The sequence below is a fragment of the Thamnophis sirtalis genome, unplaced genomic scaffold (assembly GCF_051295495.1).
Source record: "Thamnophis sirtalis isolate CommonGarterSnake01/CBP01778 unplaced genomic scaffold, rThaSir2_p1.2 scaffold_7, whole genome shotgun sequence".
Lineage (NCBI taxonomy): Eukaryota > Metazoa > Chordata > Lepidosauria > Squamata > Natricidae > Thamnophis > Thamnophis sirtalis.
In genome coordinates, this window is record NW_028261387.1 from 30,883,232 (window position 1) to 30,909,909 (window position 26,678).

General features: G+C 37.4%; 2 protein-coding genes across 2 annotated transcripts; one reads left to right on the forward strand and one right to left on the reverse strand.

The window, feature by feature from the left end:
- Nucleotides 1-637: 637 nt before the first annotated feature.
- Nucleotides 638-8,914, reverse strand: MRPL37 (mitochondrial ribosomal protein L37). Its single transcript, XM_014068048.2, has 7 exons — nt 8,460-8,914; nt 7,050-7,233; nt 5,635-5,750; nt 4,921-5,106; nt 4,553-4,698; nt 3,482-3,685; nt 638-831 (listed from the first exon to the last, which is right to left on the reverse strand). Exons 1-7 carry the CDS (start codon nt 8,845-8,847, stop codon nt 754-756), a joined length of 1,302 nt encoding a protein of 433 aa, XP_013923523.2. The 5' UTR covers nt 8,848-8,914; the 3' UTR covers nt 638-753.
- Nucleotides 8,915-11,195: 2,281 nt separating this feature from the next.
- CYB5RL (cytochrome b5 reductase like) lies at nt 11,196-25,811 on the forward strand. Its single transcript, XM_014068049.2, has 6 exons — nt 11,196-11,332; nt 13,610-13,758; nt 18,249-18,336; nt 20,729-20,833; nt 23,113-23,316; nt 24,839-25,811. Exons 2-6 carry the CDS (start codon nt 13,637-13,639, stop codon nt 25,040-25,042), a joined length of 723 nt encoding a protein of 240 aa, XP_013923524.1. The 5' UTR covers nt 11,196-11,332; nt 13,610-13,636; the 3' UTR covers nt 25,043-25,811.
- Nucleotides 25,812-26,678: the final 867 nt, after the last annotated feature.

Here is a 26,678-nt window from a genome sequence, read left to right on the forward strand (position 1 = left end):
AATAATTCTGCTAAGTTATCTAAGACAGAACACCACGCTCTGTAATACCCAAAAATCCTCTATACAGCATTATAAAATAGTTTATATTCCATTTTAGGGAAGTTACACATTTTGAGCTTGGGTGGAAAATACTTGTTGCAATTTACCTTCATCAGTTTTCATAAGTCTAAACACTTTTAATTAGGTAAGCATGAATCCCCCCCCCCCTGCTTTGAGCCATTAAAGAAAAAAAAACTTTTTTTCTTTTTTTCTTTAATGGCTCAAAGCATACGTGTTTTGTTTCAAATTCCAAAACAATCATGCTCTGGATAACTTGCCAAACTGTTTGGGATAAACATGGTTTTTGAGAAACAAAATTCAAAGAAACATGTTTTCCCATATTTAGGCAAGAATGCAACTGTTTTGCCTTCCATACTTCTTGAGTCCATTCAACATATAGATCTGCTTTAAATTAAAATTGTACATTAAAATTTATCTTAATTCAGTATACCTTCCGGGATATACATCCAATGTTGTAAATTAAAATACCCTTCAAAGTGGTTAAAAAGTTTTGACTTAATTAGTTCTTCTCCTGTGGCCTTGAAACACTGCATCAAATCTTACTCTAATTCTTCAAAGTATTAATCTTTAACAAATGTATTGAAAAATTTATTTTATTAAAAATAACATCCTTTTCAGTCTTGTGTTAACTGTACATCCAGTGTAGTATTTCAGGAAGAACTAGAAGTTGAACTCAGACTTCTTTGGACCTGTTCACACAACACCATGCAAGTAGAGCGCCAGGAATTTTTTGAATGTGTCTGGGTTGTAGCCATGTATTCCAGCAGGAATCTGTAGAGAGAACACCTGATATTTCAATGTCTGGCACACAAATTAGGTCAGCATCTAAATGTTGCAGTGTGTTACTGCATTTAATGGTACATTCTCCCTTCAGAAAGTTTTCTTCTGTTCAATGAATCAGAAAAAAAATAAGACCAGCAATGTAAGTAATATAATTTCTGCCTTTTGGAAACTCTGTCAACAGTTAAGTTTCCGGCATAAGACAAAACACATTAGGAATTCTTACCCAGAGATGGCCATGCATTCTAGAAAGCATGTCACAGCATTATAACTACCCCATGGTATAATGAATTATATGGATTAATCTGTTTGAACGACCCTCTAGTACTGGTGATGGTTTCTATCAAAGGACTTTCAAAATATCCTATTACAGTGGAGGAAGATTTTTTTTATTTTAAAAATATTAGAACCACATATATACTCACTCTAAATATTCCCAAAGCATGTTAAAAATTCTATTAGATTTTTTTTTAAAAAAAATCCAGCATACATACAGTGGGGCAAAAAATTATTTAGTCAGCCACCAATTGTGCAAGTTCTCCCACTTAAAAAGATGAGAGAGGCCTGTAATTGACATCACCTCAACTATGAGAGACAAAATGAGAAAACAAATCCAGACAATCACATTGTCTGATTTGGAAAGAATTTTTTTTCAAATTATGGTGGAAAATAAGTATTTGGTCAATATCAAAAGTTCATCTCAATACTTTGTTATATATCCTTTGTTGGCAATGACAGAGGTCAAACGTTTTCTGTAAGTCTTCATAAGGTTGGCACACACTGTTGCTGGTATGTTGGCCCATTCCTCCATGCAGATCTCCTCTAGAGCAGTGATGTTTGGGGGCTGTCGCTGGGCAACACGGACTTTCAACTCCCTCCAAAGGTTTTCTATGGGGTTGAAATCTGGAGACTGGTTAGGCCACTCCAGGACCTTGAAATGCTTCTTACGAAGCCACTCCTTCGTTGCCCGTGCGGTGTGTTTGGGATGATTGTCATGCTGAAAGACCCAGCCACGTTTCATCTTCAATGCCCTTGCTGATGGAAGGAGGTTTGCACTCAAAATCTCACGATACATGTCCCCATTCATTCTTTCCTGTACACGGATCAGTCATCCTGGTCCCCCATGCTTCACAGTAGGTATGGTGTTCTTTGGATGCAACTCCGCATTCTCTGTCCTCCAAACACAATCCTCCCAATCCTCTTCTGGATCATCCAAATGCTCTCTAGCAAACTTCAAACGGGCCCGGACATGTACTGGCTTAAGCAGGGGGACACGTCTGGCACTGCAGGATCTCAGTCCCTGGCGGCGTAGTGTGTTACTGATGGTAGCCTTTGTTATGTTGGTCCCAGCTCTCTGCAGGTTATTCACTAGTTCCCCCCGCTGTGGTTCTGGGATTTTTGCTCACCATTCTTGTGATCATTTTGATCGCATGGGGTGAGATCTTGCGTGGAGCCCCAGATAGAGGGAGATTATCAGTGGTCTTGTATGTCTTGCATTGTCTAATTATTGCTCCCACAGTTGATTTCTTCACACCAAGCTGCTTGCCTATTGCAGATTCAGTCTTCCCAGCCTGGTGCAGGTCTACAATTTTGTTTCTGGTGTCCTTCGACAGCTCTTTTGTCTTCACCATAGTGGAGTTTGGAGTGTGACTGTTTGAGGTTGTGCACAGGTGTCTTTTATACTGCTAACAAATTCAAACAGGTGCCATTAATACAGGTAATGAGCGGAGGACAGAGGAGCCTCTTAAAGAAGTTGTTACAGGTCTGTGAGAGCCAGAAATCTTGCTTGTTTGTAGGTGACCAAATACTTATTTTCCACCATAATTTGCAAAAAAATTCTTTCCAAATCAGATAATGTGGTTGTCTGGATTTGTTTTCTCATTTTGTCTCTCATAGTTGAGGTCTGCCTACGATGTCAATTACAGGCCTCTCTTGTCTTTTTAAGTGGGAGAACTTGCACAATTGGTGGCTGACTAAATACTTTTTTGCCCCACTATGTCTGGGGAAAATCAAATTAAATAGGATGATCTTTTTAAATGATGCTTGATGTATAACAGGGAATGGTCATTTCACAGGAGAGCACCAGAGAGAAGGCCATCCTTCACTGATGTTAGCATACCATAGAGCAGTTTGCAAGCCAAACACGAGCTTTCCTGATGTTCACAGATGACTGATATAGTTGGAAAGAACCTGATATAAGTTAGGAGAATCTGGTCCCAAGTTTTTCATCCTGGTGTTGCCTAGTGGCTACATTTTGCATTAATTATGGTTTTCAGACCAGTACAGTATATTACAGTAATACAACTTTGAAAACTTTGAAATAGCTTTACCAGCAACCACATTAGCCTTAAAAGCAGTTGTATGTGAGCCAGGGTGGTATAGAACTAGGGAATTCATTTTCTACTCCACTCTATGAAAAGCTGAAGTGCTTTTGATCAATCACTCACACTCTTAGACCACCTACCTCATAGTGTGGTTCTGATAATAAGGACTGAGCTCCTCTGACATAAGTCACTTTGAGCTCCTGGAGAAAAGGCCAAATGTAGATCTAACCAACAATAAACATTTTCTAACCAAATTAAAAAGCTAAATGTTCTTTTGGTAATGACTTGATCATCAAGTTTTCACTTTTTCAACATACCAGAACTATTTTCTTCTTGATTTCTGGACGCTTCCTGGCATCCTCATATAAAAGCTGATCTGCATCCAGCCAGGCCATGTTTTTAACACCATTGCTAGGGTCCAAATCTGTTGTGTTTAACTGAAACACTACAAAGTGGAAAGCTTGGCCATTTGTACCAATACTCTGAACAACTACTGGCTTCTCCAAGACTTTGGGTTCATCCTGGGCAAGAAAAAAGAAAAGCTGTATGAGAAGCTTAAGGGGAGACAAACTGGGCTATCACGGATATTAGGAAGCTATAATTGGACATTCATCAAATACATGTCTATCAAACTATAGTTAATACCTGACATGCTGTTCTGACCTAAGTAACATGCAGGTTCACCAAACACAAATTGCTGATTGTATTTTGACTGATGATAAACTTACATGTAGCAGAAAACCCACAGGTGGCTTTGCCAAAGAACAGACCAATTTTCCACAGCTTAACAAATAGGAAAATCAGTGCTGGCTTTTGTCATCTCCAACATTAGATAATATGCCAAAACCATTTCAATCTCATGAATTTCTCTTATAGTACTCATAACTGTTCAGGAATTACAAATATTACAGAAATTATTTTACTCTTAAAATAGGAAATTCAAAAGTGCATCCAGTTATCTCATACATTCACAAAGTTTAAAATTCCATTTGCTCGTTAAAATCCAAAACTACTATGATCATAACATCCAAATGATCAGCAATGTGAATTTGCTCCCTTTGATCATTTTATTCAAAACTGTCAGCTCTACCATTCTCACAGTGCCTTCACACTGATTATGTGCCTTCACACAGCCAGCCAATAAAACTCAAATCCAAAAAGGACCAAGAAAATATGTCCTAGATTTGCAAATATTGCTTTCCACCCCCCTTTTTTCTAGAAATCTGAAATCAAGATTTGCAGAAGCTGCACATGTGTATATCATGTTAACAGTTAATGGAACAATATTTATGAAGTGTTAATTATGAACTGCCAAGAGCAAAAATAACCTGCATCTCTTGATCAGTTATGACAAGTTATAGCTTTTCTGTCTAAATTATAATACTTACTCCATAAAGTTCTTTAGCCTTGGCTAGAGCATTCCCAAAAGCAAACATCAAAACTCTGGCTTGTAAATGTTCCGATATCTCCCTTTTTCCACTTTCAATAGTGTATGATGTATGAGGATAAGGATATGGGTAGCCTTTGTTGAAACCTACATATAAATTAAGGAATAATTTAGTACAAGATCACAACTTACTGCAAAAGAAGACCATCTGCATATAATCCACAATCGTCAGACAATTACTTAGGACATTTGATTCTTCACTTACATTCACTCAACTCTTTGTATTAAGACTTTCTTACTCTCATATTTCATTTAGTAGATTCACACCTACAAATTAAGAAATTGTGAAACAAATTATGTTTAACTTACCAGTATCATTTTTTATTTTGTATACATTCTTTTCCCTAAGATCAATTATAGGTGAGATAGGATAGAAAGTTTCTAAATCATAATCTTCAGTGGCTAATATCTCATCGCTGGATGCTATAGATTGTAGACAATTTACTGCATTCAGAAGCTTTCCACCGGTAATATTAATCTGAATGAGAGCAGACTCTATAAAAGAAAATAACTTATGTTAGTTCGTTATAAGCCAGATATTATAAAAACCAAAGAGGGAAAAAAAACTTTTAATGAATATTTCCAAGTGACTATTGTTCTTTTCTCAATTCTGGAAATCATAGACAATCTGAATATATCAAGTACTTCTATTTGATCTAGCAACGTACATTGGCTCAGCTACTATCAGAAAAAACGACATTTGCAATCTGAGCTTAACATTGTTCTTTGAAAACAATGTTCTATGCTTTATATTTGTTTTAACTATGCATTCTATCTTTGTAAAATTATTTTCTATAAATATTTGATAACTGGTAAGGAATTTAATCTACCCAGCACCTGGATTGTCTCCCCACCCCAAATACATACAGTTCAGTGAAGTCCCTCCTCTCTAGGAACGGTTTTCTTCAAATAAAAAGAAACAAACCATTTCCTCTATTCAGGACCCTTATAACATCACTGGCTCTACTTCAAAATCTGGGACATTTGTCCTTAGTTTAAAGAAAGCTTACAGTTTTAACTAACCTCGTTCCCATGTAGCTGTTGCTCTGTAGTCTTGGGACATCATTCTTTTACTCAGTGAGGGGAATTTGACAGTCATTGACCTGCACAAGTGGAGCAGGTCTTCCAGAAGCACAGGACTTCAGAACAAGAGGATAGTTAGATCCAAGCCAGAAGTTTCACTGTATCAGGACTTTCTTAACTGATATTTATTGTAATATTTGCAAAATGGCAAACACAAAATAAGGTGATAGTTACAAATGTACAAGAGATAACATGCCAGGTATTTGTGATTAATCCAACTGTTTTTAAGTTACTTCAACTGTTACAATAAAGTTAAATGTTAACTTAAAGATTATTATAAATACAAATCATACTTATTTTCCAAATTTATTCTGCCTTTTCTAATTATAAAGAGAAACAATAAATAGGAAAGATAGAAATAATTTTATACCTTTTGTCAATATGTAATCAATATGTAATCCTGAATAACCAAATTAAATTTACTGCAAAATTCTTCCCATACACTCAAAACTGTTTCATTTTTTTCAGGTTTAAAACAAAGTTAAAAAAATACCCCTTTCAAAACCTTTTTACAATTCCTCTTTTTATTTCAGAAAAAAAAATCCATTCATATAAAGTAATGAAATCATATAACTGAAATATTTTGCCCTCATTTTGTTTACCTTTTTTTTCTTTTTTAAGTGATATATTGGGGATTTAGGCAAGGCAATTAAAAACTAAACACGATTTTTAAAAATAGTCTAAATCTTACAAGATGACCAAATTGTATTAGATTTTGAATTTTGGGATCCTGTGAATTTTTCTCTCCTCAAAAGTATGTGAGATTTTCTAATCTAATGAGGATTCAGATATTTTTACTGTTGCTGATCCCTATAAATTTTGGAATAGATGTTTGTCCATTTTTTCTTTGTAAAGCACCTTATACACTGGTAATAACCACCAGCAGTTGTCTAGCTTAACATTTTCAGACAGCCATATGGTATTATGCAAGGAATACAAGGTAAAAACTCAGAAAAATATTTCTCAAATTCCTGATAGTAAAAAAATTCTTTTATAAAATTAAAAATGTAATTGTTTGTCAATCAAATTTATTTGGCCATCCAACTCATATATGGTGACTCCAGGCAGCTTACATGGAAGAGTACTTATACATATATCCAACACAGCATTTCTGAGTCATTTAAAAGGATGAACTATCTACTCTACAAGCAGAAACCAGTAAAAGTATAATAAGCAATAGCTCAGAGAATGCAGTGCTCATATTTCTTCTACACATTTTTGGAAGCTACTGCAAGATATAATCCAATTAAACAAACTTGTTTAATTTTAACTTCTTTAAAAAACTTGTTTAAAAGAATGACAAAGAGCACCAACTAACTCTGAAGCTACAAAGAAAACCTAGGCTAAAAACATACCTGTATTTATTAAAGGAAATATCGTCTTCAGTGCCAGCCCAAAAACGAGCATGAGAAATTGCATTTAGAATTCTCTCATCCTGGTCCTCCAACTGGTAAGTTATGTCATTCATTATGTTAAGTATTGGGGGAGGTAAGCCTTTTATTAGCTTTGCCTTCATTAGCCACAATGCTTGCTTCACACCTCAAAATAAAAGGTACATATTTACACAGAAAAATGAATAAATGCTTTTCATATTACACACAATACTCAATTTCCTCCAATGACAACTATTGTATACTACTTCTACATCTGATTACAGAAGTAGGAAAATAATTACAAAGACAAAGTACTTCCTAAGAGCATGACTATGGCATAAGTACAATGAGTACAGTAAATGGATACTGGCTTGAGTTGCTTTGGAAATAACCTTGCACCTAATAAATTGGGTCAGTATGGCTAACCTAGGATCACATGGGACTAATTTTTAATAATATTACATGCTGTATACAGATATGTGTGTGTGTGTGCGTGTGTGTGTGTGTGTGATGTGTGTGTGTATGTATGTATGTATATATGTATGTATGTATGTATATGTACAGAGAGCCAGCTTGATGCAGTAGTTAAAAAATAGGAGATCATGAGTCATTAGTTCTAATGGGTGACCTTGGACCAGTCACTTTCAGCCTTTAGTAAGAGGAAATGGCAAACCATTTCCAAAAAACAATGGCAAGAAAATTACATAGGTTTGTCCAGGCAGTAACTGGGAGTCAACAACTGACTCAAAGACACAAAAAGTAACATTAAAATATACATACAACTAATGTAACTACAGGTAACCCTCGACCACAACTGAGCCCAAAATGTATGTTGCTCAGTAAGAAATTTTGCTAAATGCCCCATTTAACAAACCTCTCTTGCCATCTATCACTGCAGATGTGAAATTAGTAACATGGTTGTTAAGTGAATCTGATTTCTCCATTGATTTTGCTGGTCAGAAGGTCACCAAAGACCCCAGGACATTGCAACCGTCATACATGTGAGTCAATTGTCAAGCATCCAAAAGTAAATCATGTGACCATGGGGGAGGGGGATGTTGCACCGGTCATAGGTGTGAAAAAACGGTCATGTCACTTTTGTCCAATGCCGTTGTAACTATGAAAGGTCACTAAATGAACTGTTATAAATCCGAGGATTGCCTGTATTTAAATAACTCAGCCCCCCACCCGACCCCCAGCATCAGCCCTTGCCATACGAATAAAACATTTAGTCCGGTTCTCTTATTTGCAGAGCTCCAACTTATTCAATTAACCTCAGCCTGCTTGCTGGCTCCCATTAGCATAACCGAATCGCCCCCCTCCTCATTCGAATGCGAGGGGGCGGGGCGTCCTCCACCAAGCCCCGCCCACCGCCCGCGCGCCACCGGCTACCTTCCTGCAGGCGGCTTCTGCGGTGAAACTCGTAGCAAGGCCGCGTCTTGTAGTCGGGCAGCTCTTCTACCGGGGGGCTCCGGCGGTGGTAAGGGTCGTGCCAGCCTCTCTCCCACTTCGGGAAAGTCGGCTTGGCCAGCCAAGGCACCCGGTACATCTTCTCCGCGTATGTCACCGTGTCAAGCTCGGGCAGTTGCTCCCGCACCGGCGGCGGTCTCCGTAAGTACCATGGCAGGGGTTCCCCGGGAGCCGGCCCCTTCAGAGTCCAGGGAGTGCGAGGCAAGGGGCGCCTGAGGGTCCTCGGCCCGTACAACCCCCTGTTGCGGCGCTGCCCCCAGGACGCCCACAAGCACCCCTCTCGCTTAACCAGCCGCCGCGCCGCCAACATCTTCCGCACCGGTCACCTCAGCGAAGGTAGCGGCCGGCAGCCATTTTTGATCCGGCTGCGAAAAGCATGCCGGGAGAGGAGGCGGGCACCTTGGGTGATTGACGGCGAGCAGGGCTCTTTTCCTGAGCGGGGCAGAGAGCCTTCAATCCTTCTGAAGGGGCGGGGCCGCGCAGGCGCTAAGTTTCTGCATGAGAGAGAAAGGGGGGGGGGGTGTCTGCAAGCGATGAGCTGGCATGAAGCCATTATCCCAATGACAACCTATGAAGAACGGTTTCAGGACTTGGGTATGACCAGTCTAAAGAAAAGAAGGCTTGGGTGTGTGTGTGACGTGAAAGCAATAATCCAGTATTTGAGAGGTTGCCACAAAGAAGTTTGGGAGGTTTCAACTTATTCTCCAGAGTCCCAGAAGGCAAGACGAGAAACAATGGATGAAAACTAATCAAGGAGAGAAGCAACCTGGAATTAAGGAGGAATTTCCTAATAGTTAGGACAATTAACCAGTGGAACAGCTTGCCTCCAGAAGTTGTGGGTACTTCATCACTGGAGGTTTTTTTTAAGAAGAGACTGGACAGTCACTTGGCATAGGGCTACGTTTCCCAACCTTGGCAACTTGAAGATGTCCGGACTTCAATTCCCAGAATTCCCCAGTCACCAATGCAATAGCAATAGCAGTAGACTTATATACCGCTTCATAGGGCTTTAACCCCTCTCTAAGCGGTTTACAGAGAGTCAGCATATTGCCCCCAACAACAATCTGGGTCCTCATTTTACCCACCTCGGAAGGATGGAAGGCTGAGTCAACCCTGAGCCGGTGAGATTTGAACCGCTGAACTGCTGATCTAGCAGTCAGCTGAAGTAGCCTGCAGTGCTGCATTTAACCACCGCGCCACCTCGGCTCTCTCAATGGCCACCTTCAAGTTGCCACGGTTGGGAAACACTGGTATAGGATCTGCTTGAGCAGGGGGTTGGACTAGAAGACCTCCAGGGTCCCTTCCAGCTCTGTTCTGATTGAACATCTTTTTTGCAGTATTTCTTTCAGCTACTCCCCCACCCCAACAAGTGAGGTAGCTTTCCATTGTTCTTAGCTGTATTAGCATCCTTATGCCAATACTAGCTGAGAGCCTCTGAAGGTGTGCAAAATATGTGTGGTGTTGCCTCACATTATTTTGGAGGAAGAGTGGGCACCAAACAGGCTTGCTTGATTACCTACGATTCATCTTAAGCAAACCTCTGAACGTTTTAATTGCGCTGGCCAATATTGGGAGGGATCTTAGGGTGATTTTGGAGAGGGAGTGGAGGAGGACAAGTGCCATGAACCCCCTCACAAGATCCCTGAACAGCCAATAGATTGACAACATGAAGGCCTTCCAACCTAAATCAGGGAATCTGCAGTAGCAGTCCTAGCTTCAACGTGGCAGGTGACATTCACCCTTATTTCATTTGCATTGTGTTCATAGCACAGATTACAAAGAGCCAGGATTCAATCACATAGTAATACCCGTCATGTCGAAATTGGGCCAACCTATACCTGACAGATGTGCACCCTGTTTTTGTTTAACACCCCCCCCCCCCAAAGTAAAAGCTAAGCCGGTCTCTTCCATGGTGAAATAACTCTTGCCATTAAGATGTTTTCCCTGATCCCTTCCCTTCCTTGTAATTTAATTCCTTGTTTTTTTGTTCTGTGTCCTGGAACAATTCTGCCCTGACCTCTACTGCCTTTGAGATATTTGAAGGCAATTATTGTGTCTTCTCATTAATAAATCAATAACAATACAATTTTATTCTTAGTTTTTAGATTATTCTTAATTCCGGTTTTATATCTTAACTTAATATGATTAAAATAATGTTAGATTTCTATACCTCCATAAAAATCAAAATTAGTGTTTTTTTATAGTGCTATTGTTTTATACATTCTGGTTTTTTTATGCCAGTCTTTGCCCCCCAAAAGGATGAAACAGAGATATACCACCTTCTGATCCATGGCAATATGTAGTTTGTTGTATGTAGTACATTTATTCATATTCTTAATAGGAGGCTTGAGACAGTATACAACTCTATAGTTTTTTTCACCTCAAAGCTGGTCTGAATAGGATAGAGCCTAAAATGTCAAGGAACTTTATTAAAAAGGTGGCTTTTAATCTGGCCTTTTCTAATTTAAATTCCAATGCTGCCTAACTGCATCACAATACATCATATGCCCTGCAGTTATTCTACACTTAATGACACCTACTTCCATGTCTGATGCAGAAGAGAGAAATCATCCCCATCCAGCAATTTTAAATGGAATAATGTTGGATTGTGTTTTGTAGATAATGGATCAGAGTGAAGAAGTCTGGCTGTCTCTGAAGCCCAGAAAGCCACTATCATCTCAGTGTTGTGGCAGTGGCTGCAAACCCTGCATTTATGATGTATATCAGGAAGACCTAAAGAAGTGGGAAGAGGCCAAGGCAAAAGACGATATAAGCCTTCTATCCAGAAAGAAGCAGCAAGTAGATTATTATTAAAATTATTAGGGTTGTGTCATACATTTCAGAGAGATGCTTCACAAATTTTATTCTTGTAAATGAAAGCTGCTGGCTGTCCCTATGTTGAGTGTGTGTGCAGAGTTGTTTCATTTATCTGTCATTTCCCCCAAAGCAGCCACATAAGCTCTACCAAAGGATGCAGCAGCTTTAAAGCTTTGAAGAGGATGTTGCATTCATGCATTGCAAAGCATTTCTTTTGAATGCCTTTCATAGACCTACTTTTTTTTATTTACAGCAAAAATTACAGCAAAGTAGAACTCCTACAAGTCTTCCGATAACTAAAGATGCAAAACCAGGGTTTTCACACTCTCTTTTATTTTGCTTTTAATTGCTGCAAAGCTTTTGGTGGCTAAGAGTCAGAAAGATAGAGAAATATTTAGGATCAAAATTCAAGGAGAGGACTACTAGAGCTATGTAACACTCTAGGGGAAAAAATAATTCAAGCATTTGCCATATTGACACCTATTTTTTCCTAGATTAAGCATTACCCTGCCTTAGGTTTCTAAAATACAGTCAAGCTTCTCAAATTTCCCAGAACTGTAGAGAATGCAGAGGTGTTTTCTTATTGTATTATTAATATTATATTTAATAAATCAATATTTAAGTCATACCATATTTATAAAGATAAATAAATATGATATTATAGTATTATACCTAATAAATATTAGAGGAATGCTAGAGAAGGTATTGCAAATGAGATTTCTATTCTGCTATAGCCTAGACCTCAGTGGAAATATCAACTACCCGCAGGATGGTGTTGTACAGGTGGTCCTTGATTTATCACCTTAATTGAGCACAGAATTACCATCATGCTGGTCATTATGTGGGTCACCACATTACCATGCCTGATTTTATGGTCTTTTTTGCAGCAGTCATTAAGTGAATCACTGTGACTGTTAAGCAAATGCCACAATGATTAAACTCATGATGGGCATTATTATTCTTTTGCCAGAAATTGATTGTTAGATGTTGCAAACAGTATACATGTGGACTGGTTGCTGAATGTCCAAAATGCAATAACATGACAATGGGGACGGGTGGGGAGGGGCCCCATCAGAATTTCAAATCTGGGTTATATAAGTCAGTGTGTTTTTCAACCTTTTTGTGCAAAGGCACACTTTTTTCATGAAAAAAAATCACGAGGCACACCACCATTAGAAAATGTTAAAAAAATTTAACTCTGTGCCTATATTGACTATATATAAAGTGTTTTTCCCACGGCACACCTTACACTATGTCACGGCACACTATGTCGTGGCACAGTGGTTGAAAAACACTGATATAAGTAGCCCAAGGAGGTCTGTTGTAACTTCGAATAGTTGTTAATAGTTGTTAAGCAGCTTGCCATAAATCAGGGACTACCTGAACAGTAGCAGGCTTAAACAGATTTACTTGAAGTTCTTGGAACTTACTTGTGAGTAAACAGTGCACAGATTGTTTCATGAGCTTGTAAAACCAGAGGGAATGTACACTAATGGGGAAATCAGGAGAACATGAGGGTCGGCGAATAAAAATGTCAGGATTAGGGCTTTTTCATTATTTGCAGTGAGCTGATTAAGATTTTAGCCTGGAAGCCATTTCTCTTTGCCCTCAATGTAGAACATACAGATAGTTTATTACTTTCTTGTTCAAAATGTTTAGTTCTAAAGTTTTAAAAAATTCAAAAAGAATACAGTGGCTTTCATGCTCTCAAAAAGATTAAACCCATGGTAAATAACATCAAAAATATGAAAAGGAGGTGCTTTTTTTTTTTTTTTTTTTGAGGATGGAGGTAGGTCTGTGTGAGACTGTGAAATGTAGAAAATGAACTTTTTTACTAGATCTTTACACATAGTTTTGCCTGATGTCCAGGAATTATTGAGAGCATTTGTGGTTCTGCCAAAGAAAGTCTGGTGTAAAATAAGGAATTGCTTTTGAAATAAATGGTGTAAGAAAAGGCAAGACAGAAAAATGTCTACATATTCTGTGTTCTACCATATTTCCTATTGCTATGCAATTGAGGTATTTTGCTTTTACTAATCACATAGTCTTTAGGTTTCGTTCCTCATGAGCAAGAAAGCCATTGCCAAATTCAGAATTATGTGAATAAACAGGTGTTGGAATTTAAATGGGATTCAAAAAGGGTAACCTATTGAATTAGATAATGAGTGTATTTGGTTTTTAAAACTTATTTTTGTTTGTAGTGCCACAGTTTGGAGGGTATTCTTTAAAATAGTAATTATTTATTGTTCTTGCAGAGTAGCAATTCAGACCTAAATCCAGAAATGTTTATGGCTTTCACCATAAGCTCTGTGACTCAATTGACCAAGGACACCTACCAGTACACTTTTAAATTGCCTGGAAACAGCAGCTTGGGGTTGAGATTGGGACAACATATTGTGCTAAGGTACTGTACAAAATCTATAGCAAAACTATCTGTAGTGTGCAATTTGTTTTTCAATTTTGCTCTTGATCTGTAAAAACTTCATACTGAGTACATTATAATTACCACACTCTCAAAGTGATTCTTTTGAAAGAATGTGTGAATTCATTGATTTTATTAATCTTGTTAATTGTATAGTATATGCTACCCTATAGTCACATTTTCTTTCAATTGCATTATTATTGGAGGTAGAATTAAATGTGTGTATGAAAACCACTTTTTAGGAAAAAAGAGTATAGAATTATAGTGAATTGATTCACAAGGACAATGTAATCTTGTTTTACTATCAGGTAGATAAATAAAACGTAGTATAAAACTATCTCTTTGTATTTATTATAATTGTATTCTGTCATTTCCCCAAGAAATTCCAAAGAATTATAGGAACTTTCATCTTCCCAACAATTGGGTAGACTAATTATTAGTTAAAGTAACTAGCAGGACTTGCCCTATGGACATATTGTTAGATAGTTGTCCATTGTGCATTTTATCATACTGATTATCTGAATGATCTGTGAGCCATTAAAATAGTCGTATAAATGAACCTGATATTAGGAAGCAGTTGCACTAAGATTATACAATTTTTCTGATAACTAGCTGTTTCACATAACTTAATAATGATAATAATATGGATTGTATTGAACTCCACAGCTGTCAGTTATTGATTTGCACTTGACAGATAATGGAAGTTGACAAAAAGATGCTGTGACAAGTCACCTTCTAGTTTTTGAAATGGCTGCACTTAGAGCCATTTCTATAAATGAGTATCATCAACCTCAGGACAAAATCTCTGGCTTTTACGATTAAATCATCATTTGTATCACAGAAGTTATAGTCTGCAAGACAAATTTTGCTATTTGAGGCTATTTCTAAAGCCGTTATTCAATATTAACATTTTGGAAAAATAACATAAGGGGATACAACTAGAAAATGAGAGCAAATACATATATACCTACCTATCTACCTACTTACCTACCAGGCTTAATAATGAAAGCTGTATCTTGCAAAGATGTTAGACATATCTTAACCATCTGCTTATTTTGTATCACATAGTTACAGTTATCTGGCGTATGTGATAATAAATCTAGATAAATGAATATTCCTATGCTATCAAGAAGCAAATTGTCCAAGATTTTCTATTTCCAAAATTCCTCAGTTCTGGCATTCAATATATCAGCCCTTGGGATTATTAAAAGCATTCAAGAACATTAATGACAAAGGTTTGATTAAAGTATTTTGTCTGTGTATTCCTAATTAATCAAGGAATAGCCCCAGAAAGTATCAGTGGCGATGGAAAATGCTGGTGGAAGAGCTGCAGCAAGGACCAGAATGAAGGCTAACACAAAGAAGCCTACTGTATAAAACCACCAGATGCCAGAACTGGTGGCTTCAACTGACTGTGACAATGTCTTGTCAGTCTTGTTAATGGCATGGTTCTGACCTATATGGCATGCATTTCTTAGTCAGATCTACCTTATAAGGCTGATAAAGAGTGAGTGATAGTTGGATGAGTCCCTTGGCAGAGGAAGCAGGAGAAGGATCAGGGTCAGGCTTGGACAGAGGAAAAAGTAATGGCATGAAATACCTTTAGGGTGGTGATGGGCAGAGAAAGACAAGGCAATAATCCAAAGGTGGGCCACATACAGGAAAGGTACTATCAGTGGTTGAGATCAATCCCACCTTCTGGCCATTAATATTCACTATAGATGCTAAGCTACTAAATCCTTGTGGACCCTGGTCTCTGGCTGTTGCTCTTAAATTCCTATCTGCCCATATAAGAACCTCTTATCCATAATTTGATAATGGAAGAGGCAGCTGACCTGCCATGTTTTATTGAGACTGGATGTTTTCAGAGGAGGGGCATTCCACTCTTGGAGATATGCCATCCAAGTGTCATGTTTGGCATCAAGCATGATCTCTTGGCAGAGAGAAATATGGCAGTTGCCATCCGAGGGGCCTTGTAAGATTCCATAACTCAGGAGCCAAAGCTCATAGTTAAAATTTGGTTCTAAAGAGTCTTTGCATTTGTTGCGGTTTTATCAACCTCCCAGCTACACAGCATCATTCCTGCCTCAGCTGCTTGATTCTGTTGCTAGGTTTAGTGGTAGATTCACCAAGGCTGATAATTCTTGAGAATCTCAGTCTTCTCCCAGATGGCATAGAGTCTGATGCAGCTCAGGGATTCATGGCCTGGAATTATGACAGAGTTTGAGGTACATTTTTTGTTTATTACTTTCCTAGTTTTGTTAATGCTGTTCTGAGAATGGAACACAAGTAGAAAGTGGAGCCCACATGCAATTTTTATGCTCAATCAATTTGTATCGAGGCACAAACACTTAACTTGAAATCACATTCAAATCTAACTAAATAGAGGTGTCTAAGCTTAAAAGTATGTTTAGAAAAAACATTCCCCACCATCTAGTCAGAGTTAAGAAGCTTCTTGGATGAGAAGCGAAACGTCTTCTAAGAAAAACCAGGAAGTCCAGTTGCCTCTTGAAAAAGCACCTTTGAGACAACCATGATCTGGATGACTGAGAATCTCCATAGACATTTGGAACACACAGTTTCAGGGAGAAAAATATTTCAAGAAAAATTCATGGCACCAATCACCTTGAACCAATTGTTTCTATTCAAGGATTGTTCTGGCAAACATAATTTGGGATATCTTTGTCACTTGAACAGGAAAAGATCAGTGGTGCACAGAGATGGCACTAATTATGCTTCTTGATGAATTTGAAAACACAGGGGGAGGGTGTACAAATGACCTGATACCTCTTGATCTCTTAACAGCTTTTAATACTATAAATCATTATAACTTTCTAATTCAATCTGTTGGAAATGTAAGTATTGTAACAGGCTTTCCTCCTTTCTTTGTGGCTGATTCCAGTGAAGGTTGATAGGAGGGATAAATTAAGTATGAAGCCCAGGTTTATGGGCTGTCGCAAAGCTCAGTGTTCTCACTCCTCTTGCTTAATGCCTACATGAGGCTGGTGCCTACAATCATCTGCCTGTTTGGAGTCAAGAAGTTTGCAGATGCTGCTCAATTCTATATCTCAATCCAAGGCCAAACAAGTGATGCTTGTCCCAGTACCTGGAGGTCATAACTGTCTCTGTGGAGAGACTCGGGCTCCATCTGCAAGAGTTAAGTAGCTGTAGGAGTTGGGTCCGCTTGGAATTGGGAAATATCACTCTTAGTTTTGGATGTGATAGCATTCAGGACACATGTGTGATCTAAAGATTATCATGGACTCTCAGCTCCTACTTGAGTAGTAGATGACAGCCATGGACAGGAGGACCTTTGTATAGATCTGTTTGATGTGCCAGTTATGCTTCTTTCTGGATCAGGAGATTCATGGTCACATGACTTACTCATCTTGGGTATGGATTATTGCAATGCACTCTAGAGTGAATTGTCTCTGAATATCACTTAACTGTCCAAATGTTGCAGTACAGGCAGTTATGGGCATACCATAGAATGTCCATGTAATACTTCTGCTTTTTGGAGTGCATGACAGTAATTGCCAGCAAGCTTCTGGATAGAATTCAAGGTGCTAGCTATTATCTATAAAGAGCTTCATGGCTTAGGCCTCATTATTTGAGGGACTGCTTGTTTCCCATGGTTTCTGCCCATCCTGTCTATTCAGACGGAGTTGTCATGCTCTATGTGCTATCTGCTGAGAATGTGTCCTGATGTAATCCCAGAAGCATGCTTTCTCTGTAATAGCTCCTGCCCTCTGTAGCAGCTTTTCTTCAAATGAGCCTTGAAAATCTAGCTGTATCGCAGGACTTGTGCCAGGGGACTGGAGGGCTCCTTTGCTAGGTGAGAGATTGATTGTGGTTTATTCCCCTCAGGTTAACCATTGTGTTTCTACCAATCAATTGTTTTTATACTTGGTTTTTATAATTATTTACTGCCCAAAGTTGTCCAGAATTGGCTGGTTTATAAATACAATATATAAATAAATTTCATTTGAAAAACACCAGGCTGTTAAGCATAGCAGGTATCACTTGTTAACTTTTATTTCTACACATATTCTTTTAACAATGGTGTCAAGATAAAAACCCTTTTCTGCTGCAAACTATTAATAATCCTCAGCTTCCCCAGTGTCGTTCTTTTCTTACTTTATAGCAGCAGAGCAGTACAACATAAAATACCGTGTCTGGCTTTAGGAAAAATGAAGAATTGTTAAGGAGGTAATATGGCTGTGCTGGAGAGAAAAAACCTGAGGTTATTTCAATACTTGGATCTCTGCGATCTTACTGCAAAATGGGAAGGAATAATCTGTTGTTTGGCTGGCAGAAGATAACCCATGGAGATGAGGAAGGATTCCTGCAGTGCTTTTCAGGCAACAGCCTTTGTTGCGAGAACCATACAGGACTTACAAGTATTGTTGGAGATTGAAATCAAGATTCCATCCCTTGATCTTCGCTCCTTTTCTCATTTTTCTCTCCTTCAGAGGAGTAGTGAACGGTCTGGAGGTTCAGAGAGCTTATACTCCAATTACGCCTGTGAATGCTGAAGGGTTCTTTGAAGTTTTAATAAAGGTAAATAGGTGCCTTTGTTCTATAAATTAACAGTTTGACACAGCAGCGGTCAACTTTTATGCCACAAGAGTGCTCAGCTATGGCTTTTAGAACTGGGGGCCTGCCATTAAAGTTTTGATTTGTTGGTATTCCTGTTGCCCCATACCAAGCCCTACTCAACCTAGGCAGCAGGACAAAGCATGGAGAAACGGAGCTGATTTGTTTCAGGATGCCCTCTGTTACTGAAGTGAAACATGTATTCCTGAAACTTAAAAAAGATTGTTAGAAACCAAGGTATGAACACCTTAGTGGAAAACAGTTTTTGTTGTAGCAGATCCTTGAAGCAAATCACAATGAGCCACCAGGTTCCCTTCTGCTTATCACTAGGAGTGTAAACCATAAATTGTGTGCTAGTTTTTCTGGTATCAATGTTGCCCCCAACATAAGTGACATCGAGCTGGCCACACCCACCCTGGTCACCCCGAGGTCAAACACAACCCTGACGTGGCCCTCAATGAAATCGAGTTTGACACCCCTTGTCTAATTTCATGAAAAGAAGGACTAGGGGTGGCATGATAGCAGTGTTCTAATATTTAAAGGGCTACCACAAAGAAGAGAGGATCAACCTATTCACCTGAAGACAGAACAAGAAGCAATGGATGGAAACTAATCAAGGAGATATCTGACCTAGAAATAAGAAGAAATGTCTTTATAGTTAGAACAGTTAATCACCGGAATGTCAGAAGTTGTGGGTGCTCCATCATTGGAGGCTTTTTAGGAGAGATTGGATGATGACTTGTCTGAAATGGTATAGGGGGTTCAATTAGAAGACCTCCAAGGTTCCTTCTAACTCAGTTATTGTGACATGTTTTACTATATTTAATCTGCATTAATACATTATCTTTATAGGTTGACTCTGCTCGCTTATTACATAGATTTTTTTGTATTGCAATAATAGTAATAACAATTGTAATAATACTTTCCTTTCCTATAGAATCTATTCAACCCAAATGAAACCATTATTATGCTCTAACAAAAGAGATGGAAACACCCAGCATTTGTATAGCTTGGTGTAGATTGTTGTGTCTTTCTCAATCCAGACAATTTTGGGAAGTAGTGTATTATTAATTGTAGTAATACTATTACTACTTTTACAACTAGTAGTACTATCCCAAGTGCTATTCAAAGCCTCTGTGTTCCATGATTACAGCACTACAGGACAGTTAAGTGTGCATGAGTGGTGATTTTCTATGCTTATCCTTATTTCTGAATGATTCTTTAATAATATGATTTTTTGCAGGGGTGGGGAGTAGCAAAACCTGATATAGAGTTTTTCTCTGTAGGATTTTTTCTTCTGTTATATAAAAGAATTTATTATAAACCGGTCTGATTGTTTCTGCATTGGAATGAAGAAAAAAATCTATTCTTAATACATTTTCTGCCTTGAAACCAATATTCCATTACATGAGATACATAGCAGCTGAAGTCTTGACTCTCCATCCCTTTAATTTAATATCTCCATTTTCTTCACTGTGGCTAGACTTGCCAACATTTTTTAACATGGCACAGTTTTCTACACTAAAGGCAGTCTAATACTACGTGCAAAATGTAACAGTAGAAATTGCTGTAGATAAATGAGAAGAAATCATTTATTTTAATTGTTGGGTAAAAACAATGCAAATTCAAGGAAGAGGAATCTGTAACATGTACAGTGAGTTACACTATAATAAATATTGTAATTTTCAAGGTGCTACACAAAATTCTTTTATTTTGCTAGATTCCCATTGAATGTTATTTGTCCAAAACTTAGGCACAATACCAGTATAAATTGGCAGTCTTAGTTTTCATTATCCCATTTCTTTTGTTATGTATGAAAATGTTTCCTACCAGTGTTACTTATGAATATTTGAGGGTTTCAATTGTGAACAAATTTTTGTATGTCACAGATCCATTTCTATTCAAAATTCATAACTGAAAGAAGACTCAAACAAGGCAAAATAACACAACTGGAATTTTACTTCTCAGAATGTTCTCTTGTTTCTATAAATACACAGAAGATGAATGGTTACTTGCAGCTGCTGCCAATTAGTATATCTAGTAAATAAAAAATCTTGCTTGCAAATTGTTTGTAGTTTGAGCAAGTTTAAAAATACTTCCGTAGTTTTTGTGCACAATTAGGATTAAAAGCAAAAGACAATGTTTAATTTAAATCTAATGTAATGAAGCATTGCACACAAATGCTAGATTTAAGTATCACCCTGATTTAATTTCTCCCCATATTCATGTGTACCCAAATGCTTTTTTTGAAAAGTCACATGTTTTAATTGAGAAGATGTGAATTACTGGAAGTTTGTATTCCCACTCTTATCTTTTTTTTAAATTTGCTTTCTTTGATTCTTGGTTCTTTTGCAAGTGCTATAAAACTGGACTAATGTCCCAATACATAAAATCATGGAAAACAGAAGACACCATTTTTTGGAGAGGACCATTTGGAGGTTTTCCCTATACAGCCAATCAGGTAATATCTATAACAAATCGCAAACAACCACTGACATTTATTCATTTTTGGTTTTTGAAAATGAAGGGAAAAAATCCGTAAACCAATTTCCTCTTTCCTGGATTATTGAAATACCATCAGTTCTTGTGCAACTTTTAGATTAGGGGAGTTAATCGTTTTTTCTGGATTTTCATCTATGATTTCTTTCAACTACTTACTACTAGATTCTTCCTAGCGTAATTCCTGCGCTACAGCAGGCTTAACTAATTACCACTAAATATCTAGTGATTATAGAATTACTGCTGATGGTATTCACATACAATGTTATGCTGTAATGCCTTCACTAAGTCAAAGGCAAATAATATTATGCCTCAATAGTTATAGTCAAAGTAGAAGGACTACCATCTCTACCTTTGGCTGGGGATTATGGGAATTAAAGACTGCTATATCTAGAGAGCTTCATATTGGAGAATGGCGGGGTAACACAATGTGGACTAATCTACAGAGAGTCCAAGGTAACGGTGTTGGCAGATATGATTATTATTTTGAAATCACTAACAGCAGGTGTACTCTGATTATATGTAATTTATTCCTGTAACTTAAAGCCTTGGATTAAACAACATAATGGCTGTAGGATATCTGATTGAAGATTTTGAAAATGTCATTTATTTAAAGTCATACAACAGCTTAAGAGGGTCGCAAAGTATAATTTGAACAAAGCCTTATGTTTTCGATATACATATAACTATGACTAGACCAGCCAATTTTGAGAATAGTAGAAATATATCAGTAAACATTGTCATTATTTACTATAATTTGTTTTCAAATTTGAAAAAGAAAAATTGTAGCGTATAATTGACGTGTACATATTCACATCTATCAATGTATGATCCTATGGCAGTATTACCTATATTGCAAATAGAGGGGGGCACGCAAATACTTTCCAAGTACAAATTCAGATAATGCTGAGTTTCCAACTTTAAGACACATGGACTTCAATTCCCAGGATTCCCCAGCCAGCATGGGAATTGAAGTTAATGCGTCTTAAAATTGCCAATGTAGGGAAATCCTGAGGTAATGGAATAACTCTAATGAAGTCATCCTGGAACACTTATATAGCCAGATTAAATAATGTGTCTTACATATAAACTGGGATACTTCCAGCATGGTCCTAGACCCCTTTATTTGAAAGCAATGCTCAGGCAATGGGCTAAATATGTACAGGGCTGTGCTTATTAATATAGCTAACAGCATCATCTTCTTAAGATCTTACTAGTCTTTCTTCAGACTTCATTCTGAATACAAAATTATGTAGTTATAATCCAAATAAATAATAATCTTATGGATTTTGTTATTATTAACTAGATAATTTAAGACTGGAATCTAAAATGTACTTGCTAAGGAACATTCCATAAGTATTCCTTTGGTCTTGTATACAGGCTTATACTGCAAATGCCCATCTGAAACAAAAAACATATTTATTTCTGGGTGACACATACATGTACCTTAGGTGGAGTCATCCAGCATAGTCTGATTTAAATCGAAGTGATGCAAATCTAACTTCTTTTGTTGGTTTAAATCTGACCATTATTCTTTATGATTTTGTAATTAAAGAGAGCAAATGCTAGTTTTACATTGTTGCCACTTTACAATAATCCAGTCTGCACTGTTGTTTCTCTCCTTATAGAGGAAGGTCTTTAAAACATTCCCACATAAAATTGTTTGTGAGTTAGGAAGTTGATGGTGTTTTCCAATCAATCACTCTGATGGAATTGGCAGCATTGCTCTATTAAAATAACAACACCCACCCCTGGTGTATGTGCTTTGTGCTATCACACATGCAGGTGCCATATATGTGGGCATGTGTGTATGCATAATTTTGTATTTATTTTGTCATGTTTACGTAGTGTATTTTGGAGGTGGTGACCCTTTGAGAGCTGTATGCAATGAAATTTCATTTTAATATATGCCAATTAGTGTACATTCAAAGTGACAATAATGTTCTTTTAAGTCTAAGTATATAGGGGCTGAGTTTGCACTATAAAAGGGTGATGCTGTTTTCATTAAATGGACAACAAAGAGAAGAGCTGTGGATGCTTATACAACAATGGACTCTTTCTTAGGAACACAGGGATAACACTAAGGTTCGGTCTAGGAATATGGAAACATTTAACAAAAATGGCTTTTCAAGACATTTGAATGTCACTCCTTTCTACGCCATCTGGGTTTTTTTTTTTTTTTTTTTTTTTTTTTTTTTTGATGACTTAAGACACATTTGCTATATTTTGTTTCATTTTTAGTATGGAGAACTCCTCATGCTCACTTCTGGGACAGGCATAGCACCAATGCTTCCTATTATCCAATACATAACTGAAAATGAAGATGATGAAACTTTTGTAACTCTGGTAGGCTGCTTCAGAACTTTTGAAAATATTTACATGAAAGCTCTTCTTCAAGAACAGTCTCGATTCTGGAACATCAGGACATTTTATGTATTAAGCCAGGTAAATACTTTTTTGACAAATTGTCTCTTGGTACTTCTGAGACATTCCCTTCATTTGATTGTGGGCTTTGCAAATGGTGGATGACGAATTCATAACAATCCTGCATTCTCAATGTAACTGAATTGTAGCTTAGCAGCAGAGTACATGTTTTGCATGCAGAGAGCCCAGGTTCAATCCCTGGTGATGGATCCCAGGTAGGGTTAAGAAGGATTTCCTGATTGAAGCTCTGCAAATCCAGCACCCATCTGTGAAGATAAAGTTCGATCAAACAGCTGAAAATTTATTTTTTCATCCCTTCACTATGTGAGATCCCTTTACCAGGCACACCAGAGAGAGGTAAATCCTGTATTGCTTATAAGCGCTGGAATGCACTCCTGCAGGAGTCGCCTCAGACCCCTTTGCACTTTTGAAAAGAACTTCCTTTCCGTCTGATCCAGTGATGGGTTGCTGCCGGTTCGGCCTGGTTCGGCAGAACCGGTAGTGGAATTCCGACCTGGGTCACAGAACCGGTAGCGATCCAGGCCTGCCATGCCCCCGAACCGGTTCCCTTTGGCCGCTACCATTTTGGATTTCGGTGACTGCATACGTCCGCATGCACAGAACAATTTACATTGAACTGAATGCACAGTGCGTGCCTTGGGTTTGCAAAGTGCGCTATTGCGTGCAGGTTGCGAACCGGCAGTAATGCCAGCAGCAACCCACCCCTGATCTAATCCTCTTTTAAGTGTTTAAATAATTTTAGGACTTCCTATATTATAAATATTAGATTAGAGCAGGCAACAAGAAGAACCTGCTCAATTCTGAAGTCATTTTTTTTGTTCCCAATTCAGGCTTTTTCATGCTACTTTTGGAGGACACAAGGCAGCTTAAAAATCTACAGAGGATGGCTACTCCATTAAGTCCAGTGCCCATTTTTCTCATTTCGTTTTATTTTTCTATACTTTTTTCCTTCTCTCTCTACATTTTCTGTCTTCTACAAATGCATAAATTCTGTGCATCTCTTATGGCACAAATAGGGCTCCTGAGACAGCAAACTACTTATTCCATATTTACAGCATTACAGGGCATATCTGAGTGAGATGCTCAAGCAATCGTTTCAGAAGCCATCACGATATTCAGGTTTCTGCTTTGATCAGCTAGTTTGAAAGAAGAGAATGCTTTTTGGGTTTAACCTGATAAAGGTTTAATCTTTCTTGTATGAATACATTTTCTTCATCCTCTGATCAAATTAACTAAGCATTACATATTAGCCAAGAATGGCAATGATCCCGCTAAAATTAGTTGTGACAAATTTTAGCTACATTTAGACTATTAAATTAGCAGGTTTTGTGAAACAGTTTAAAATAGAAGAGTAGGATTCTATTTTAAAATAAAGTATCTACAAATCTAATGACTGTTAGACAGATAAGACTATTGATGTGAGGTTCTGAAAATGCATTTGAAGTCTTAATTAATTTAGAATTCTTCATATATTTTTGTGAATTTTGTAAATGTTGCACATGTTATCTGTTTTACCTTTTAGGAACAATCACTTAAAAATCTGCCATGGAGCTTTCAAGACACAACACACCTTGGTCGAATAAATGAAAACCTGATTAAGAGTATGGTGAACTCATGTAGAAGGCAACCATTTGTACTAGTATGTGGCTCAGTGACATTTAATGAAGATATGGAGAAGTGCTTGAAAGCAATTGGTTTTGAAAAAGAGTCATATTTTATATTTTAAATCACTTCAAATGAAGTGGGCATCTTGGCTACAAATATTATTAGTGGGCAGGTTTGCTGAACTATTTTTAAAAGTTTATATGATGTATATAAATAATTTTATGAAAGATTCCATAAATTAACATTATTTCAGAGCTAATTATATTACTATAATTCCGTTTGTTGCGAGTTTTTCCTCTGCCTTTTATGAAGATATTGAGATCTGGTATGGTGCAATGTATACAGTACAGGAACAAAGATCAAAGTCACCATTTTGATTTTCCAGCTATTGATCTGAGTTACCTGAAACTCTTTCTCCATGCCAAGCTGAACCACATGCACGAATTACACTATAAAAATATATCTCTTGCTTTGTTGTACTGTGGATGATATCTGAGGAGAACATTCTGCTGTGTAGCTCTATATTTTCAGAGTTGCTTTATCAGCATTTCTGAAAAATGATTTTTAAAAATTGAAGGACACATTGTGAATTGTGCTCTAGTACACTCTAAATCCCCCGGATTGACACTTCTTTAAGAATCACAATAACTAGAAACAGTGGATTCCAGTATTATTTTATTCCTATTAATTTAAATATATAGTACATTTATGAAATACCTCCCAAACAATTATTTTGCTAGCAAAGCAGTAATTGTTCTAATAAATAACATAATAAATAAATAGAATTGCATTTTTTTTCACAGTACGTTTCCAAATCATGCTGGTTATGGTTCTTTTCTAATTTTTGTTTATATATTATGGAGCACTGAATTCAATAAAACACTAACTGATAAGAATAAGATTAAGCTTGGTTATATTTTAGCTTTTACTGAATCTATTAATACCCATTGAAACTCAGATAGCAAAATCTGTACTATAATAAGAGACTAATACACTTCCATTTTGTATCATAAGGACTACATCTGATCTGTTTTAGGGGGAACAAAGATATTGATCTGTAAACCAAGGAAACCTGATATTTTAGCCTAATGGAAAATTGCATTGAGTTTTGTTTCAGTCATAGAAACTGCTTTGTGAATGGAAAACGCCCCAAACCTTAGTGAATATACCTTTCCCAGTAGCGATAGAATAATCTATAAAACTTTGCTTCTGAGTAGAAAAAGGTTATAGTTCAGTGTTAGAAAGTCTGCTTTTGTACATAGGTTTCCAGCTTGAGTCTATCATATCTTTATTTAGCCGTATCTTAACAGGCAGCTCAGTGATCTGACTCGAAACAATCCAATCCTCATGTCTTTGTATATACTGTACAATGTAATGTATGTATTGAACATGAGACTATTGTTTTGGCTGGGAAGAATTTATATGAAATATATAACTATTAAGTAAGGCAAGAAGTAAGATAAGAGTCCTGCAGCTGCTGAGGATGAGAAGCAGAAGCAGTCAAGGCCATCTGCCTGGAGAAATCAGGAGATGCAGAGGTAGGATGGGAGAGACTGGGATGGGAGTGAAAAGTGACTGGCTAAGAAAGCAGGGACGCAAGCAGCAATCAATCCTAACGTGTTAGGGTTTGTTTTGCGGGGAACACATGCAATTTTGGGTCCACACCAATGAACTATGATTGTGTGTGATATTAAGATATTGGAGTAGGCGAGGGAAGGCCCAGTTTCTAATCTCTCTTAAGAATGAAAGCCAGTTTG